Here is a 19310-nt window from a genome sequence, read left to right on the forward strand (position 1 = left end):
TTCTCCCTAATTGAGAAATCCAGCTGCGTAATTCATTGCGAACCTGAACGCCCATTAATCCCAAACATGCTGATTCTCTACGGCTGTCAAAATGAATGTTACAAAATGAACTGTTGCAAGTATGTCATCCATGTACTGTCCTATAAACGCTGACCACAGCTAAAAATGGCCCTGACAGATGTAGCTCCATTGAGGTTAACACCATCGGCGTGCCGGTGTATGAGTCATTGTCTTTATTATTGTGTGTGACTTGTACCTTAACCTGACTTAAAAACCGTTTGTATGGAACATGTCACAATATTAAGAGAAATGGCGCACAGCAAAGTGACTCATGGTATCGCTTCATGTTGTCCTTGGTTTATATTTAAACTTGACTTCATCTTATCTGATCTGCAGAGATAACTTGTGCAACACATCCTGTAGATACGCTTCCTTTCTGCGCGCCTTCGACCACAAACACACCGTTTTATGTACAATATGTACAACATTTATTATAATTAATATATAAAATAGACAATGTACTTAAATTTTCACAATAGAAAAAATACAAGTAATAAATACAAAAACCATTTTTTGTTTTGCAGGTATTACAAAACATCCAGCACAGTTTGACAGATGTGACACGTTAAAATATTGAGAATAAATGCTTTTTTTTTGCCACAGATATTCATATAGCTAAATATATATGCCTCATATCTTTAAGGAGTTATTTGTCAACACAGTCTAATGCGTTACAATGCCTGCTTATAAATGATATTGCTAGCACTATTCAGTGGCCTCGACTCCATGAAGTCCGGGGCCTGTCTGAGCAGGTCTGGGCTGAAACAGGCCTGTGACTGATGGAGGTTTTCAAGTGAATCAAAGCACCACCCCTTTCCATCTTCCTCCCTCCCCCCCACCATCCACCTTTGCCTAACTTTCTTTCTCCATCGTCTGACAACTCCTCAACCCTCTTATCTCCTCCTCATCTCCATCTTTCGTTTCCAGGCTCCCCTCACTTGTCTTTAACATCCCATGGATCTGCCCCCCCCCCCCCCCCGCCAATTCGGAAGTGACCTCAATTTTTCACACAAATAACATACAAATCAGCATAGAAAAATAATATCCCTCCAAGAATCCACTATGACAAGCCAGTACAAACATTGCAAAACACACACACACACACACACGCACACAAAGAAAAATCATCATACAGCAATATGGCCATTGGCTTTGAGCATATTTCTACATAGCTAATAATTAACATTTTTGTAAAGTAATCATCGTTGCCACACAACACAATAATTAGACGTGAGAATATCCCCGGACTAGTCATAAGTAAGTACTTCTGAAAACATATAGAACATCACAGCACTCGTTAGCTTGTCTTTTCATAATATCTACCTTTAAATACAAATAAAATATAGAATATATCTCTGATAAATGTCACTCAACATTTTCGTCTCTCAACGGCACGTACAAACATTACAAATAAGAAACACAGAACGGGAATGTATGCGGGAGGATTTTGCATCGACTTGAACGTAAATTCCTACCAGATGCCGCTGCGCTTTTTACGCTTACACGGTTTTTTTTTTCAGCAAAAAAAAAAAACAACAAAACAAAACAAAAAACGACCAACATCTGTTGCTGGGAGTCTACCAAGACATGAAAAAAACAAACAAAAAAAACAACAAAAAAAAACAACAAACGAAGCCACAGCAGACTGTAGCAAAGTCACTGCGCGGTAGGGATTGTGAAATGAGCGATTGAGGGATTATAGCTCAGAGAATAGGAGAAAACCTAAACAAAGAAATGTGCTGTCGTGAGCAGTCGAGACGGAGCGATTACAGTCTGTTTTGAAGCTTTTTCCCTCTTAGGTTTGTGTTCTTGTAACTCCAACATACACTGAAGGCACTGCATTGATGTGAAAAATGTGTACACAAAGCAGTACAAAACTACTTCTTCGCCTCGTGTGGAGGGGTGGATCAGGCGAGGGAGGGAGCGCTGAATCAAAAGACATTTCGCTGAGTGGTGAGATTGAATGCAGCAACCTTTATTTTTTTTTCTCTGTGTGACCTCTTTTGCTCCCAAATTCGTCACGACCCGAGCAAAGCTGTTAGGTGAAGCGGTCCAGACGGGTCTTATTGAAAATGAGCCTTTTTGGGAAACTATTAAACCTGCAAAAAATGTGACTGCGCTAGCTTCTCCCATGACTGCGCCCTGCATATCAAGTGACGCCGCGGTTGAGAAACTTCATTAATGACTAACATGAAGTGACTCATACTTAGGGACACCTTCCTGCACAGTAGCAGAGACACATGTGCCGGGGTTGGTATAAAAAAAAAAAACACAGCTAGAAAACTGCGGACACTGTAGAGCCGGAAGGAGCTGCGCACACGTTTGCTCCACCCTGTTGGTCAGGCGCCATACTGAAGCAGAGAGGAGCCTTTCTGGAGCACAGAGGAGTGAGGGTTTACAGTAACTCTCGGTTGGTCTTGCTTCAGTCAGAGTCCAGGTAGTCAATGTCTACGTGTGTGAGGGATTTTGTGCATCGTGTGTGTGTGTGTGTGTGAGAGAGTGTGTGTGAGACAACTAAGCGCATCAGTGCTCCGACACGTCGTTCGCATTAAACCTGCTGCACCCGACGGCATCTAAACAAACTTACTTAGCTAAATTTCAGTCAAATAAACTGCAGTGTCATACAAGAGCGTTAAGTGGAGGACACCTCCATCCGAGCCGTTGCTTTGGAAAACTAAGCGTAGCAGTTGTGTGTTCAGTGATGTTTCACACCACCAGGTCAACACTGGGTCACACAGGAGCGATTGACTCCTGCGTATAGAATCCAGCAGAGTTTGGAAATGCGAACGAGGTGTAACTCAAACAAGTGTTTAGTATTTTCCTACTATTATTGTTGTTTTCCTGTTTTCTCGACATTTGTGTATAGTCAATGTATGCGTGTGTGTGTGTGTTTTGCATTGCAGGGTGTGAGTCCCCCCCCTCCCCCAGTCTGGTTCCAGAAGCTCCTTCTAGGACGGCTCGTGTTCTCTCTGTTGCTGAGGCTGTGGTGGACTCTTCACGATGGTGATAACTGAGGCGGTGTTGAGGCGAGGGGCCGTAGCCAGCAGGTGGCCCCCTCCGGCCTCCAGGCCCCGGGCGAACCTCTGGAGCGCAGCCAGGCGCGCGCCGAGCCCCTCCAGCTCTTTCCTCATGCCGGCGTTCTCCGCCCCGAGCCTCTCCACCTCCCTCTGGAGCTCCATCTTCTGCTGTTCCAGGGCTTCGCGCTGGGAAACCCGTTTGACCCGGCAGCTAGCGGCGTAGCCCCGGTTCTTCAGGGTGCGCCGGCGCTGCTTCAGCTTCTGGATCTCCTCACGGGACAGGCCGCGCAGGTGGAGGTTCAGCTCTCGTACTGAGAGGGACATGAGCTCGCTGTCCGACAGGATGGGCACGTTCTCGCCACATTCCTGCTTGACCTGAAGAGAAGAAAAAAGGTGTTGAAAAGTTGACGGATAGGGAGGAAAGTAAAACTTTTTTAATCAAGAGGTACAACGATAACTCAATTCAATGATTAGTCCATTGAAACATTCATTGATAACTATTTGGAAATCATTTCAGTCATTTTTCAAGCTAATATGTCAAACATGCTGGTTCCAGCTTCTTAAATGTGCAGATTTTGCTGCCTTTCTGTGTAATTTAGGATGGTAAAATGAAGGGTCTTTAGATTTTAGACTGTTGGCTGAACAAAAGAAGCAATGTGACATTTATGGTGAAAATAATTGGCAAATTAAATCAACAATGAAAGTAATTGTTAGTTGCCTTCCTGATTTTCAACGCTGACGTTTTCCCTCCTGTGAAAACTGAGTTTCCTTTGTGGCTGTGTTTACCTTCAGGGCTTTGCTGCTCCTTTCTGTCGTCATGATCCGACTGTCTTCGGTTTTTCTTCCCCCTCCCAAACTCCAGTCAACACAGATACAGACACACTGCAAGAACAGAAACAGGACAAACAAAAAAAGGTAATGTTATCACATGTGACTCGGGCTATCATGCTGCTTTGGTCCGCGTCTGTCTTGACATTTACCATCCGCTCACAAGACAGCCAGTCATGCGCGATGCAGAAAAAGGAGAACCCACAGATTTTTCATGCTTCTCCAAACGCGCTCTCTCATTAAATTCTGCGGCTCGATATGAAAGGAAGGGGAGGTTTTGAAAGCAACGTGCCTTTCTCTGTTAGCTGGAATGGTGAGGAGGAAGTTATCATGTGTCTGCCCTTTGGTTGCTCAAAGCAGGTGTCCTAACCAATTCCCTCAACACTTCCTCTTGTCAACACCACACCAACGGTTCAAAACGCTCAGTGTGAAAAAGTTTAAAGAAGAGAAAACTATTTTTTATGAAGTGACAGTTCGGTGAAAGAGACACAATAACCTCCGCTTATAACACTGTTGTTATTTTGACATGAAACCTACAATAAAAATCACCTTTCTTCGATTGCTCAATTCAGACATTAAATTAAAAAAAAAATCGCAGACTAAAACACTGGCTCGGTTTAAAAACACCCTCAAATTGCTGCCTCCAGTAACAAGCGGTAATAACAGCGGCAGGAGTGTTTGTTTAAGTCTGGGCTGCCTTCACACTACTGTATTAGGAAATTCTCCCATTCTTCTTGCCGTGCACATCACAGACTGCGTGGGGACTTCCTACACTCCTCTTAAGGTCAGCTCACTAATGTCATTCTCTGGGATTAAAGTCCAACATCTCAGCGGGCCAGCTTGAATTGCTTCGTCACTTCTCGGTTGATAGGGCCCGATCGCGCTGACGAAACGACTCTGCATTTTAAACTTGAGGCCGTTTCAGCCGTATTGCATTTCACCCTCCCCGTCCGGACCAGAGCAGTCGGGAGAGACACAAACCACGCCGCACGCCGGTGATGAGGAGCCACGCCGTGCTGACTGTACAGCAAAAAATACCTCTTGACATTAACGTTGACTTCATACCGGCAAGCTCTACCTTGACATCATCAAACCACAGGGTGTTTTCCCCACGCAGCTTTTATAGAGTGAATGTTCTCACTTTCATATTTGTTGCAACATTGGAATTTTCTTTCAGAACAACCAGCTTTCACTTATATTCTCTCTATTAAAGGAAGATCATGAAAATTGTCTTGGTTTGAGTCGCTGAGCTCTGGAGATATCAGTCATAGAGACGACTGGCCCTCTCTGACGTAATGGTGGTAAACCAGGTGGCACTCGGCTAGTGATGTTCAAAGCTTCAAAAATGAGTTTTTAAAAGCTCATCTTGTACTCCACAGACCTTGTTTTGAGCAGTTTGGTGTCGGAACTATTGTCTTTCGACCAAACTACACCCGCAGAAGGAAGCGTGCGTCTACTCGTGGACATGAGGCTCATACTTGTGACGGCGCCTTGTGATGCTGTAAACATTTATGCCACCCTCCTTGGCTGGGCTGTCAAGTTAGCTAGCCTCTCCTCTATGATTTGATTCTACGTAGGTGACACGGTTGCCAGGTGCGGTTTGGTAGAAAGAAAAGCAGATCCAACATGAAACTACTCACAACAATGTCCGGATTATCTTGAGTGACCGATCATGATCTCTGGGGGGGAAAATTTATATTTTTGGGCGCCTTGAGCTTCACAAGTGTCATCTGGTCCCATTATATTCAAGAGAAGGCAGACACTTCTATGGCTGTTATCTCCGAAACTCAGTAAAACAGTGTAGACGGAGTAATAGCGCTACAAGTAAGAGGGAAAATATGTGTTTTTTGATTAGGGGCGGACTGACGCAAAGTTGCATGCCGACAAAATACAATCCAGAGGCTGCTGTTGACCTTCAGGCTGATTCACTGATGAGCTAACCAACTTCTTGCACTTTCATTTTTCTTTCAAAGACAGGCTGACGTATAAGAGATCTGGCTGTAGCTGATCCCCCCCCCTTTTTTCCCCTCTTTACTCATTCGTCTTGTTAAATCTATCAATAACAGAATATTATGAGCGTGTGCTCTCTAAAAGCAGTAGGTGGCAGAAGCTTTGGGAGGGTCAGCTGTTGTAAGAATTCTTGAATTTTAATAAGTCTTGAAGTTGAACTGACATAATGTGAATCATTCAATATGATTCAGGTAAGTTGGCTTTCTGGTTGCTTTTCTACTGATCGACTGACCTTCATTACAGTGTCGGTGGACAGTTATAAAGGGGTAGTACGCTTCTAAACATGAGGTGTTTCTATTCCAGTTTAACTATCCTCTTGTTTGCTCGTTTGGCCTCAATTTGCTTGCTAAATTAAACATTAATTAAAGCTTTCTCAGATGGCCTTTTACCTCCAGGACACAAAACTGTCAAATCTTAGTAAAGAGCAGACGTCTGTGTGGACAGGAGTAGCTTCCTGGATGTAAACAGAAGGCTTGATTTGTGCCCTCCTCAGCAACATTTCAGAAAACAAACAGGCTAACCATGCAGCCGGGGAGGATGAGGGAACATAAAAGCAAAAGACCCTTGAGTTCAAGCTAAAGCGAGAACATGAGCTTGAAAACATTCCTTCATAACAGCAGAATAGGCTTAAACGTCACATGTAGGCCCGCAACCCGCGTACAGGAGACGTTGCCCCACATCGGCTAAATAAAGCACATGGTAAAATGGTTTGTAGTTTGCTGACATAAACTGCATTTCCCGAAATGCGTGGGAAGTTGCTGGAGGTTGCAGCAACAGTGGCTGTCCAACCAGCCCGGTGGACTCCGGCTGTAAACCATGAGACCGCCGCCGTTTCGTAAAGTCAGGGTGATTCAGCAATAAACCTCTGCTCTGCCCTGCTAAGCCTGCCAGACCGTCCGAACCAGGGGAAAACAGCTGCGACCACATCTTAATGTCCTGGTCCAAACGGCAAAGGGTATCCGCGTCCGTACCTCACTATAAATATCACTTTAGAGGACACGTTACTTCTTGAATAACGCCACCACGGTGAAACGCAACAAGTGAACGCAGCACTGCCAAACGCAAGCCACAACTAATGAAAAGGGTTTATATATATATACACACTTATATCTATTTTTTGTGGTATTAAACGACTAAATAATACACAGCCGAGATAGACCACTCATGGAAACGGTATTTATCCACCTAGCTCCAACCAGAATCCTTATAGGGAGAGGAGCTGGTCAGCTCGGGGTAAAGGCGCTGCTGCTATAGTAAACAGCCATCACGAGTGCCCTCGACATCCATTTTAGCAGGGCTTTAAATAATCTATTTAAATTCTTTTAAAGCACATTTTTACACAAGTACGTGAGAAGCGTCTCTGGCTGCCATGTTTCGCGAGTATAAAGGCATAAATGCGAGGAGAAGGGCCAAATTATCCGCATCATCTTAAACATGCTAGTAATGGTAACCGTTAGCAGCTAGCATCAACGGTGTCTGACGAGCTAAAGGAGATTAACACAAACAGCTGCCTTGTCCTTGGTTGGTCGGCGGGTCCCCGGCGGATACAAATCCTTTAGTGTTCGGCTGCTACCAATAGATTCAAGATATCTATTCGAACGTTTAATAAAATGTAAGAAAGATCATTTACCTGCTGGGTCGAAGCGACTCTGGCGACAAAATGTCAGTCCGCCTTTTCCCGGAATTACTCCGCTGCTCTCTGAGGTTGGATTCCTTCATTCATAAAAAACACAAGCGACAATGACGTCAGGTCTAAAGAATGAGGGCGGAGCTAACCCCGCCCCCGCGGCGTACTCCGGGAGGATGTAAACAAGGAATCCCTGCATCCCAGAATTTTTCCATGACCAGCCCCCCTTCGCTATTCCCAGCAACAACAAGTTCCCTGGAAAGACATTTAAAATCCCCAAAACAGCCACCCTTTACCGAAATAAGTTTCGGTTCGTCGCCACATGATTCTAAAGTAAAAAATTCAACACATTCCAACAATAGATTTAAAATACTGGAGCTAAAACAACGACAACCTAAACAAACACTCACTGCTTACGAAATAAGTGCTGTTTATGCTGAATGAGCATGTTTATGGCAGTGTCTATTTCACTGCTAGAAATCAAACACCTTTGTTAAGGTGTTTTCCATTTGGTGTCTGTTAGGATATTTAAGTTTACCGGAACCGTGTGTAGCTGCCAATTACAAAAAAAAAAAGATGATACATGAAAATTCATAGAAGAAGCAGGAGAAAAGCCTACAACACAAATAATCTACTTCTGAATATGCTCATTGGAAGTAGATCTACAAATGGCCAATGTCAATTTATCCCACAGTTGCACTTTCTTGCCTTCTTGTCTTAACTTCTCCCAGTTTGGCCTGACTGTTGTGACCTGCTGCTGGTAGCCTGCCTTTGAACTGACTCTACATTGCCCCATATGGGAATATTTGTGGTGTCATATTTCCTGGCTGTAATCCAGCTCCCTTGAGTTGCAAAAGAGAGGCACATTTTGGCATGTCAAGCACAAAACAGAACATGTAACAGTATAGCCAAAAGGGTTGTTATGATGCACTTCATTAATGCTAAAACAATAATACTAGTGTTCCTGTGGTTTATCGGATAGGTGTTTGACCAATCTTTCAAGAGTGTTATAACTATGTATAAGCGCTCTAACAGTGTTAATTTACTATTATAACACTATACATGTGTTTTACCTGTGTTTTATTAGTTATATAAGTGATACACTAGAATATTGGTACTCTGTTGTGATTCATCATTGCACTTTTTAAGTCACAATTTTAAAATAAAATCAGTTTCATCTGCAATTTGAATAATTAGAATCGAAAACCAAGGTCAGAAAATTGTAAAAAAATCTGTCTTTCAATGACGACTATGTGAGTTCTGGATTTAATTTAAAAAAAACAAAAAAAACAAAAAAAACCTACGTACGTAATGTCGGTATTTTTAGCCAGTTAATAACATTCCTTTTTCTTTTTTACACTACGTGCTGTGAGACAGCCGCAGCGGCAGGGGGCGCTGCTCAGTTTTCTGTGACGTACAAACTGACCCCTGCCCTGCCCCGTCATCCGTCCCTGACAATCCTCACGTTTTCTCACTGTGACCTCAGACTGTCGTTAACCGATGCACGCCTCCTAGCATTAGCTTTAATGAAAGCTGGAGGGAGCTAACCGCAAATAAACTGCCCGTCGGTGTTAGTCTGTTTTCTGGCGACTTGCTCCCAGCACACATAGCTTTAACAACCCGGCAGAGACGAGCGGGCTAGCAGGAGACATGGCCGGAATCGAGGAGCTTTCCCCCTCTGCGGGCCCGGTGGCCACTCGGCCCCCCGAGGACGAGATTGACGACGATGAAGATGAAGATGTAAGTGGCTGATCATAGTGGGGTACTTCAGAAATGCGCATGAGAACAGTAATTGAACGTAGACTAACACTGGTTTAATTCCAGCTTGTCCTTTTCTTTGCTATACATGGCAGACTAAAATGGCTGTGCCAATGCTAACAAGCTAGCTTCTTACCTAACGATCAGGGTTTGACAAACAGTGTCTGACTCTGTGTTCTGTATGTTTGCAACAGAACACAGAAGTGTTAAAAGTAGTATTGAGTCTAAGCAGCACCAGTTTCATTATCATGTTATTATTTTGCATGTCATGACAGTAGCAGGAGAGTCTCACTGTGTTAACGACAGACTTCAGTAGGGACCAAATTAAATGAGCATGTGGATCTATTCTGTCTGTGTGAGCTTTTATTCATGAGATGTTCCGCTTGATTGCATACTTAATCTTATTTTTTTTGTCTGACATGTATGTCTGCTTTGTGCTCTCTCCTTTAGCTGGATGAGACATTGATGGAGAGGTTGTGGGGCCTGACAGAGATGTTTCCTGACACAGTTCGCAGCGCTGCTGAGGTGTCTGCACAGTGCTCCGTCTCACTGGCCAAGAAGTTTTACAGGTATTTCTTTGTGCTGTTTTTGTCTCACCATATCCCTGCTCAAATGTATACATTGGTAGCCCTGTAGATAAGGAGATTATCTGCTAATTAATAGGTCTGTTTATCTTGAGCTAGACTCACATCATCCAAATGGTTACACATTGTAAGTCACAGGAAAGAAGTCAACATCTAAAACAACAGAAACTAATCCAGATGTTAACTTCTTTCAGTTTTTCTCGCTCTGCGCTCTGGGTGGGTACTACCTCCTTCATGATCCTGGTGCTGCCTGTTGTGTTCGAGACAGAAAGACTACAGCTGGAGCAGCAGCAGCTACAACAGCAGAGACAGGTGGGTGCCCATGTGTGTTGAACAACAGCTGAGAGAGCAGAGACTCGTGTTGCACATGACAAGTACATCGACGATCCATCTAAATGATTGACTCTTTCCCTTCTAGATCCTGTTGGGGCCCAACACTGGAATGTCTGGCGGGATGCCGGGCATGATGCCTCCAGCACCAGGCAAGATGTGAGACACAAGGAAGGGCCAACGTGAACCTGAGAGCGGCTGCTGCCAGTGTAATGCAGCCGGTTGCGAGGAGAGACAGCGAGACCGAGGAGGGAGGCTGCAGTTAAAATAAAAAGAAGCAGAGCTGTGTCAGAGGCGCAACATTAGGATCACTCCAACATGTTGGATTGTCTAATGGGATTGGAGGAGAAGGAGAATGTGACGCATTTCTAACACTTCTTTCTCACTGTCTCTCCTTACTCCAACATCATGCAGAGACTTATTTCCAGGAGCACTGCTTCCATTTTGTCCTCTTTTTTAAAAAAATAAATACTTAAATCAACATGAATAATGTGTTCTCTAGGGGATAGCAGGTACAGGTGGATAAATTGAAAGGAGAAAAAAAAATGGAGGTTATCAATTGTATGTCTTGGTGTTTGCAGTCTGAAGAATGTTGTGATGCTTGCCGGTGCCACTTCGATGTGGAGAATTTTGTTAATAAATTACCTGACAAACAGGTCCGATGCATTGTGGAACATACTGTAGACAATAATTACTGATAAGAATGTGGTCTACAGAACGACATCTGTAGACTCGCTATGGATGTAGGGAATGTCATAGTGCAATGCCGCTCTCGTCAAACATGCCACAGTTACTGGTTTTATTATATTTCTGTAGTTTTTAACAGTGGTTTGTAATATACAGCAACACCAGATCCAATGCTGTCCAGTCACTGCTGTGTCCTTTTCCATTGAAAATAAGTGTAATACAACTTTTATTTGTTCAGGACGGGAAACATGTCATGTATGTTTGGAATATTGTGGTCATGGTGGCTGATGAAGATTTGAATATTACAGTTACACGTCCTGTCTTAAGAGAACGCTCATTCTCTGTTGTCATCCATGTGACAATTTACAATCTCTTGCCTCTATTCAGTAAGCGAACCCATGTCTCTGTTTTGTGTTCAATATGATTGCAGTAATTAAAAGCACCAAATCAAGTAGAAAGTCAAGTGTTTATTTTTAGCTTGTGCGTTGTGCATTTGCTCAAATGAAATTGCCCGTAAAGCTTTAAGGAATTATGAATTAAAGACCAGATTAAATGAATATACCATAATAAGGTAACCAATGCCTTATGCTTGCCTTATACACCATCTTGCAGGAGGAGCATTTTGATCTACCACAAAGGGAAAAGAGTAGGTGCAACTAAATGACAATTAATTACCCTAACCCTAACCCCACTACCAGAGAGCTGGAACTGGAATGTCAAAATGTAATGCAGTTATAATCAGGATTAACATTTTAAACATACTTGCCAACATTGGGTTGTGAAAAATAGGGAGATTTTTTTCATCGGTGTATCGGCCCAAGTAACAAGGTTCCTTCGCCAGGTGTGCGATTTATTTGTCATAATTTCTTGCCTTGTATTTTAAACCACACATGTCCAAAATTCTTAGAACTTAGAAATTCTTAGTGTTTCCCCTAATTTTTTTTTATAGCAGCTGTGCTCTGAGTTGATAACCTAGCAACACTAGGAGGGTCTGGGGGCATGCCCCCCCGGAAAAAAATTTGAAAAATGACCCTTTAAATCTCACCTACTCGTGAGATTTTTGAAAAGAAAATCATTTTCAGAATTTCAGAATCAGAATCTAAGACATGAGACAAAATAGTGTAGAAGCTGACATTGCTGCTTGAAAATATGCTAACATCCTGAGCATTTCAGAAGTCAGTGAGCCAGCCACATGCTATGGAAGCTATTGAGAAATAATTCATAATATTTATCATAATAATTCATCATAATTTCTGCATATTAATATTCATATTAAATAGAGGAAGCACTAAAATACAATAACAATAGGTGTCTTACTCGTCCAGTTTACTGATACAATCTGCAGCTGGTTTGGAGTCACTGGGTCACATGACATGAAAGATATTCTAAAAAACAGCAGTTATTTTGTATTAATTTATTTATGCTAAGTAATTTAATGACGGTCCCTAAATCAGTCTCAGTGTTTCAGCGCGAGGCTCTGAGAGGTGAGCTGACCGTCCTCCTGCTGCTGACACTGGGAGAACCTCAGTAAAGTCTCAGCTGGACCCGATATCTACAGAATATCCAAACTGAAACTAACTTCACCCCGCTTCGATGAGTCGCCTGTTGCAGCCTTTGAATAGGATGACGAGGATTTCAGTCACTCAACTTCAACGGTACAAATAGCAGTAATGACAATAATAATCGATTTCAAGATAACTTGGGGTGTGGTGCTTTCACTGTGTGCAACTTAAATTCCCCATTCGCTCGTGATATTAAACCGACAAAAATCACGTCATCATCAAAATCCAATGTCATTATGTTTATCAATACCCGACCGACCGTGCCTTGCGCAACGCCCCCCCCCAAAAAAAGAAAAACGGATTTGCATGATTCACGAGAGCCTCATTTTCAGGTCGGAAAAGCCGGATTGCGGGATTTATCAGTAACAATCACACACCTGCTCATCCACACAGGCAGGCCAGGGTTGCCAGATACTGCAACAAATATAGGGACAATCTTACTTGTTTCCTTTACTGTAAAATCGGGAGATTAACGGGAGAAATTACTGACCGGGAGCATCGAGGGAGATAGGGTTAAAAATCGGGAGTCTCCCGCTTGAATCGGGAGAGTTGGCAACTATGATTTTAAAAGGTGACGAAATCTGAAGTTATTATTGTGTCATGCATACAACTATGTACAGCCCCCATGGGTTCACAATACGTCACAAATTAGTATAAACCATATCCAGAATGCAGCACACACATGATCAAACTATACAAAGAGTCCAGAAAATAAAAATATCCATGCACACCCTTTCAATGCCAGTGTGTAATGGTGCATTCACTGCTCTTTTCAGCTCAAAGGCTTAGAGTAGAGACTCATGAGAATTTTGCCGTCAAACTTTCAGGAGCTGTTCATGCCAAAATGCGTCGCAAGTGTCGCTATTTGCAAGTATTGGGTCATACATGGTTAGATCAGGAGGATATATTAAGTTTAGTTTATTTGAAAACAGGGACAGTGCACATTAATAACATTACTGTAAATGCGCCAGAATTAGCCAAGAGGCTATTTTTCATCTGTAGTCCCTAGACAGATGTTAAAGTCACCCTAAAAACAGAACAGAATATAGAAAATTCACGGGTTATGTTCGCCGAACTCATGACTTTATGATTTCCGACTGCACTTGAATGGGACAAAATCAGGAATTCCCGCCAGTTGCCTCGCGTGAGTGCTTCGGGACACAAAGGAATATTTCGTTGTTTAATGTAATAGTGTAATAGTTTATTTGTTTAGCCATTATCTTGAGATCCTTTCGTTTTCCAGATAACGTAATTGAACAAGTCGAGTTTTAGATAGGATAGATTGACTGACTTTGCTTTCTTTTTTATTTGTGTGCAGTTGAAAGACCTGAGTATAGCTAGCTTAGTTAGCTATCTAGCATTAGCGCATTTAGAAAGTTAGCTAATTTAGCTGACCTTGGCTATACACCCTTGCTGATTGACAGGAGGAAACTAACCAAACCAGTGAAATTCATTTGATTTTCAAAGTTTAACCCAAACTATGTCAAAAATGAAAGCTTCAGAGGATCAGGTTGTTGAGGAAGTCCCTGGTTTACAGGATGATGAGGTAAGAAGTTACAGCTGTTTAGTATTTTCATGAATTTTTGCTAACTTGCTGCTAATTTATAGTGGCCTTTCATTAAAAGAAAATAAGCTATAAAAAATCTAATGTTTAATGGGTAACAGCAGTCTGTATAAGAACAGGTGAAATTAACCATTTATAGTTAATATAAGATGTTACTTAAAATAAGAAATACGGTACAAACCCACACTGTTGGTAGACAGGTAGTGTGACAGTTTACATTTTTGTGATAATTGTGTGGTTAATTATGCTAGTGATGTTTTCAAGGCAAAAGCTGTGTTCTTTTCTTCAACTCAGCCACCTCATATAGATATTCATTTCCTCTGATCCTAACAGGAGTCCTTCTTCCAAGACATTGACCTCCTACAGAAACACGGGATTGTGAGTAACCGGCACAGAGAACACCTTGTACCCTCAAATTGAAGTAATCATTCATTCAACATTTGGGGTGTAGTTTGGTTTATGTTTAAATGGCAAAGTCACTGTGTCCAGTCAGATCAAAAGTCAGTTGTCTTGTGTGAGCATCCGTCTGTCCCTCCCCACCTGTGACCACAGAACATGGCAGACATCAAAAAGATGAAGTCAGTGGGGATCTGCACTGTGAAAGGGATCCAGATGACGACTCGCAAGGCTTTGTGCAACATCAAGGGCCTGTCAGAGGCAAAAGTGGAAAAAATCAAGGAGGCTGCTGGGAAGATGCTGGTAAAATGGGATCTTCTACCGCTATACCCTACCTTTAGAGTGAATTGCTTTAGAGATAAGGTTATCAATGTTGTTTAGAGAGCATTTTATGTACGAGGTGATTTTCTTTACATTATAGAATGTTGGTTTCCAGACCGCCTTTGAGTACAGTGCAAAGAGGAAGGAGGTGTTCCACATCACAACTGGGAGCCAGGAGTTTGAGTTAAGATTTACGCTCCATGTTGATAACGTGTAGGCTGCAGGAAGGTTACCAGATACCCTGACACTTAAAAATGCTGCGTGGAACTTCAGTGTTACTATAAAATCTATTTGGCTGGTGAAATGCTGACGTGACTCAGATTAACGAGCAGATACTGTGGCATGGTGTATGAAAATAAAATTATCCCAGCAAAGATGTTACAACATACAGTATACCGCTTATCTCCACAGTAAACTTTTGGGTGGAGGTATAGAGAGCATGGCTATCACAGAGGCCTTCGGAGGTGAGGAGATGTCTTTAATATACCACATACGATTGGACGATTGTAATAGTTGGCTCCGCTGGTTCAAAAACTCCCAACATTATTTCTCCCCGCAGAGTTCCGCACAGGGAAAACCCAGCTGTCGCACACACTCTGTGGTGAGTAACGAGCCTTTTAGAAATGGCTGCTTCAGAGTGGATTGGAGAAACAACACTGTACATGTCATATAGATCGAATGAAACAAATTCTGTGTTATTTTTCGTCCAGTCACTTCTCAGCTGCCAGGCGAGGACGGCTACTCAGGCGGGAAAGTCATCTTCATTGACACAGAGAACACATTGTATCCTCACAACCAAATACTTTATTCAAAGGCTTTCTTCGAGTTTTTCTGTTTCACATTATCCTTAACTTGTGCCTGTCTGGATCCAGTCGCCCAGACAGACTGAGAGACATAGCGGACAGGTTCAATGTGGACCATGATGCTGTGCTGGACAACGTGCTTTACGCCAGGGCCTATACCAGTATGAACACACAATTCAGTCAGCCCAGTAAACATTGACACATTTGTGGTGTGCAAAGGCAGAGCAGTTCGTAATGAAACACTGTCTTGTGATGCATTTAAGTTTCGTGTTGCTTGCCTTTCAGGTGAACATCAGATGGAGCTGTTGGACTTCGTAGCAGCCAAATTCCACGAGGAAGGAGGAGTGTTCAAACTGTTGGTGAGTAAAAGAATGGATCCTAAAACCATGTTTACACATATTCATCATAACTTTGGTATTACTGGTGCTTCCCCCTCCATTTTAGTCATTTACTGTGTGGAGTTATGAGAGAGCGACAATATTCACTTTCTTGTTTTTTTTCAAGGGAATGTACATTGAACAACAGAAATACATTCTAAGAAACAAATAGTCTTTCCTGACTTTCTCAGCCTCTCTGTCTCCCTCTTGTCTGTCCTTTTTAGATCATCGACTCCATCATGGCTCTGTTCAGAGTAGACTTCTCTGGTCGAGGTGAGCTGGCTGAGCGGCAGCAGAAACTGGCACAGATGCTCTCCAGGCTGCAGAAGATCTCTGAAGGTCTGACCTATGAGAGTACTTATGTGCATTTATGTGAAATCCACAAACAATTAGTCATATATCTTATCTGGCTTATAAATATGTTAGTTTCAAAGTATTAAAGAGGAATGTCAAGAAATGTGTCAATGTAAAAGTGTCAATGTAAAGACAACTGTTTTAAGAATTTGCTCATGTATCTTAATAGCATTAATTTCTGTTTTTCTTAGAATACAACGTAGCGGTGTTTGTCACCAACCAAATGACAGCTGATCCTGGTGCAGGAATGACGTAAGAGATGGAAAATTGATCTCCTTCTGAATACATTTCTTATTAAAATTCAGTTTTGTTGTTGACGCATTGGGGGCAACATTGTTTTTAGCTCTAAAAGGATGTTTCTTGATTCTGTTCCTGTTTTAGGTTTCAAGCTGATCCCAAGAAACCAATTGGTGGACATATCCTGGCTCATGCCTCCACCACAAGGATCAGCCTGAGGAAGGGCCGTGGAGAGATGAGGATTGCCAAAATATTCGATAGGTAGTTGGCAGTTTTTGTGTATAATAGTCATGATGCAACATTTTATGATTCAGTGAGTCACAACGCACAATTTATTGTGTAAAATAATGACGAAAACTACTTGGAAATGTCTGTGTCATGGCTATCAAGTTTTACTTCCTGTTACCATCAGATCAAATAAACATCAGCAAAACAACTGACGAGGGGCTTTCCATACTGGAATAGATCTTGTGATACAACATGTGAAGATATGAAAGATAAAAACACACATCGTACAATCAGCATATTCAAAATAACCTTTACAGTCAATAAATTGGAGTAAAAGAAAACAAAACTTCCATTTTGACCTCTAAAATTTAGTTTTCAAGATAAAGCAAAACAACGAGGGATTACCAACTATACCGCGTAAACTAGACACAATATTGTATGTGGATTTTGAATAAACTGGCAGGAAAAGCTGTGTAAGCATATTAACTGAAAATAATGTTCAGTGTATGAGTAGAACTAAAAGTGGTTGCTTAAAATTGATTATTGACTCAATATCGCATGAGACACCTCACCGACAACTTGGCCTTTTATTTGAACACTTGGGACTCATAATTTACTCTCTTTTGTCTCTCCTTCTAGTCCTGATATGCCTGAGAATGAGGCCACTTTTGCAATCTCTGCTGGGGGAGTAACTGATGCCAAGGAGTGAACGATGAAAGGAAGAGACACATGTTAGTACAGCTCCCTGATCCCGTCAATGTTATTTAAGGTATTTCTGATTTGTTTATTTATTGAGTTTTAACTTCATATAACTTCTGAATGTTACACCGGTCATCTTGTGCTGTGGCTGTTGACGTATTTATTCTATTTATACGCAATGTGGTATTTTTCTCATGTTCAGATGTATTGAAATAAACAACTACAACAAAGATAAGTTTGTTATCTTTTTGTAGTTCAATGATAGTGACAGTGGGCGATATGCATCCTTGAATCTGGTTTGCCAAGAAATTATAACATTCATGCAATGATCACACAGCAGCAGAAGTGGTGATGATGGACAGTACAGTGGTACAGCAGAAGCCCCGTGCTGCCCTCCAGCGGTGTTTGCAGGACGTGCAGCAGCTGAACACCACTTCTTTCGGGATCCAGGAACCATGTACTTTCCAAAACAAGGCTTAGCAAAACAATGATAACTTTTACAAACCTGCTGAAACCCACCAGCAACTAAACGTGTTTAACAGAATGTTTCCGTGGCGTTGGTAAGCTTGCCAACTATGTGAAAAGGAGCGATGGACCCCAGAGAGACAGCCCCAGATTCCTGCAAGCTGGAGGAAAATGCTGAGACTCGGGTAGCCACCCCTGGCCTCCCGACCAGTTCAGCAACCCTCAACAACATTGATGGCAAGCCGCTTTTTCCCTACGTTAATGCTGCGGTACCAAGCTTCCTTCAGGTCAGCACCGTGGAAATGACAGCTTCCGACAATAGGTGAAACCAGACGAATGGCTGTAAGTTAGCTTAACTTGCTGTCTTACTTGCTATTCCAGCTAAGTTATGATACTATCACAATACAGCGATTCTGTCATACTTGAAACATGGCAAGACAGTTATACATCACAATGTCTGTGTAACCGAAGAAGAAAAATACACCTAAATTGGCAAATTGTGCAGACTGTTTCACAGAATTTGACAAGTGAAATGACAATGTACAAAAAAGTGCATAAAGCCAGAGCTCTGAGCCTATTTAAAACACACTGACGTCAACTTATCCATGTCCACATGTGGCATAATTACAGTGAAAAAAAGCCATTTACTGGCAGAGGCTAAACTGCTAGAAGGCCAAACAGTACAGTAGTTCTAATGTTTAAAGAAAGGTTACAACTGTGCTTCACTAAAATCTGTTTAAACTCAATCTATACATAAAGTTTACAGACATTTACACTGTGAGGACTCATGAAGTCTCTCGTAGGTCTGCAGTCCTGCCGGTGCCACAGATAAATGCATTTCCACTAACTAATCATACCAATAGTAATCATTTAAAACACAGTAAAAACTCACTGCAAAACATTAAGTTGGCTATTCTGGTATAGTGACATTTATCAATTTTCAAGTTTATGAAACGCTGAAATGCTCTCTCTCCTCAAAGGTGTCCCTGATCACCTGAGGTGACAGAAACAGATGACATTTTTACAACTGTTGCAACTTGGTATGAGAGGAGCATCCTGGACAGGCTCAGTCGTTCACAATTTTCAGGAATCGTTCAGGAATTTAGTGATTTCACTGTCTATGATTTATAATATCCTCAGACAAGAAAAAGAATGCGGAGAAGTCGGGAGGTGTGTTAGATCCAGGACATGTGTATCCTCCTTTAATACTGAAAGGTACAGACAGGTTTTAGAACAACATATGCTGCCATCAAGACGTCATCTTTTTCAGAGATGTCCCTGCAAGACAGTACAAGACCACATCTTGCACATTATAACAGTGTGACTTCATCGTTAAAGAATGGAGGCACTAGACCGGCCTGCCTGCAGTCCACAGAGTCTCCTAATGAAAATGTGTGGCGCAT

General features: G+C 42.1%; 3 protein-coding genes across 3 annotated transcripts; 2 read left to right on the top strand and 1 right to left on the bottom strand.

The window, feature by feature from the left end:
• Positions 1–464: 464 nt before the first annotated feature.
• maff (v-maf avian musculoaponeurotic fibrosarcoma oncogene homolog F) lies at positions 465–7676 on the bottom strand. The gene is made up of 3 exons (XM_030401160.1): positions 7546–7676; positions 3864–3959; positions 465–3452 (listed from the first exon to the last, which is right to left on the bottom strand). The coding sequence occupies exons 2-3, from the start codon at positions 3894–3896 to the stop codon at positions 3009–3011; spliced, it is 477 nt and encodes a 158-aa protein (XP_030257020.1). The 5' UTR covers positions 3897–3959; positions 7546–7676; the 3' UTR covers positions 465–3008.
• A 1287-nt stretch (positions 7677–8963) lies between these two features.
• tomm22 (translocase of outer mitochondrial membrane 22 homolog (yeast)) lies at positions 8964–11353 on the top strand. Its single transcript, XM_030401327.1, has 4 exons — positions 8964–9282; positions 9751–9869; positions 10079–10196; positions 10303–11353. The coding sequence occupies exons 1-4, from the start codon at positions 9193–9195 to the stop codon at positions 10375–10377; spliced, it is 402 nt and encodes a 133-aa protein (XP_030257187.1). The 5' UTR covers positions 8964–9192; the 3' UTR covers positions 10378–11353.
• A 2235-nt stretch (positions 11354–13588) lies between these two features.
• Positions 13589–17677, top strand: dmc1 (DNA meiotic recombinase 1). Its single transcript, XM_030399600.1, has 13 exons — positions 13589–14009; positions 14361–14405; positions 14580–14726; positions 14845–14927; positions 15156–15208; positions 15304–15345; positions 15455–15527; positions 15617–15708; positions 15833–15906; positions 16149–16263; positions 16470–16530; positions 16660–16776; positions 17383–17677. The coding sequence occupies exons 1-13, from the start codon at positions 13944–13946 to the stop codon at positions 17450–17452; spliced, it is 1038 nt and encodes a 345-aa protein (XP_030255460.1). The 5' UTR covers positions 13589–13943; the 3' UTR covers positions 17453–17677.
• Positions 17678–19310: the final 1633 nt, after the last annotated feature.

The sequence above is a fragment of the Sparus aurata genome, chromosome 20, assembly GCF_900880675.1.
Source record: "Sparus aurata chromosome 20, fSpaAur1.1, whole genome shotgun sequence".
Classification (NCBI taxonomy): Eukaryota; Metazoa; Chordata; class Actinopteri; order Spariformes; family Sparidae; genus Sparus; species Sparus aurata.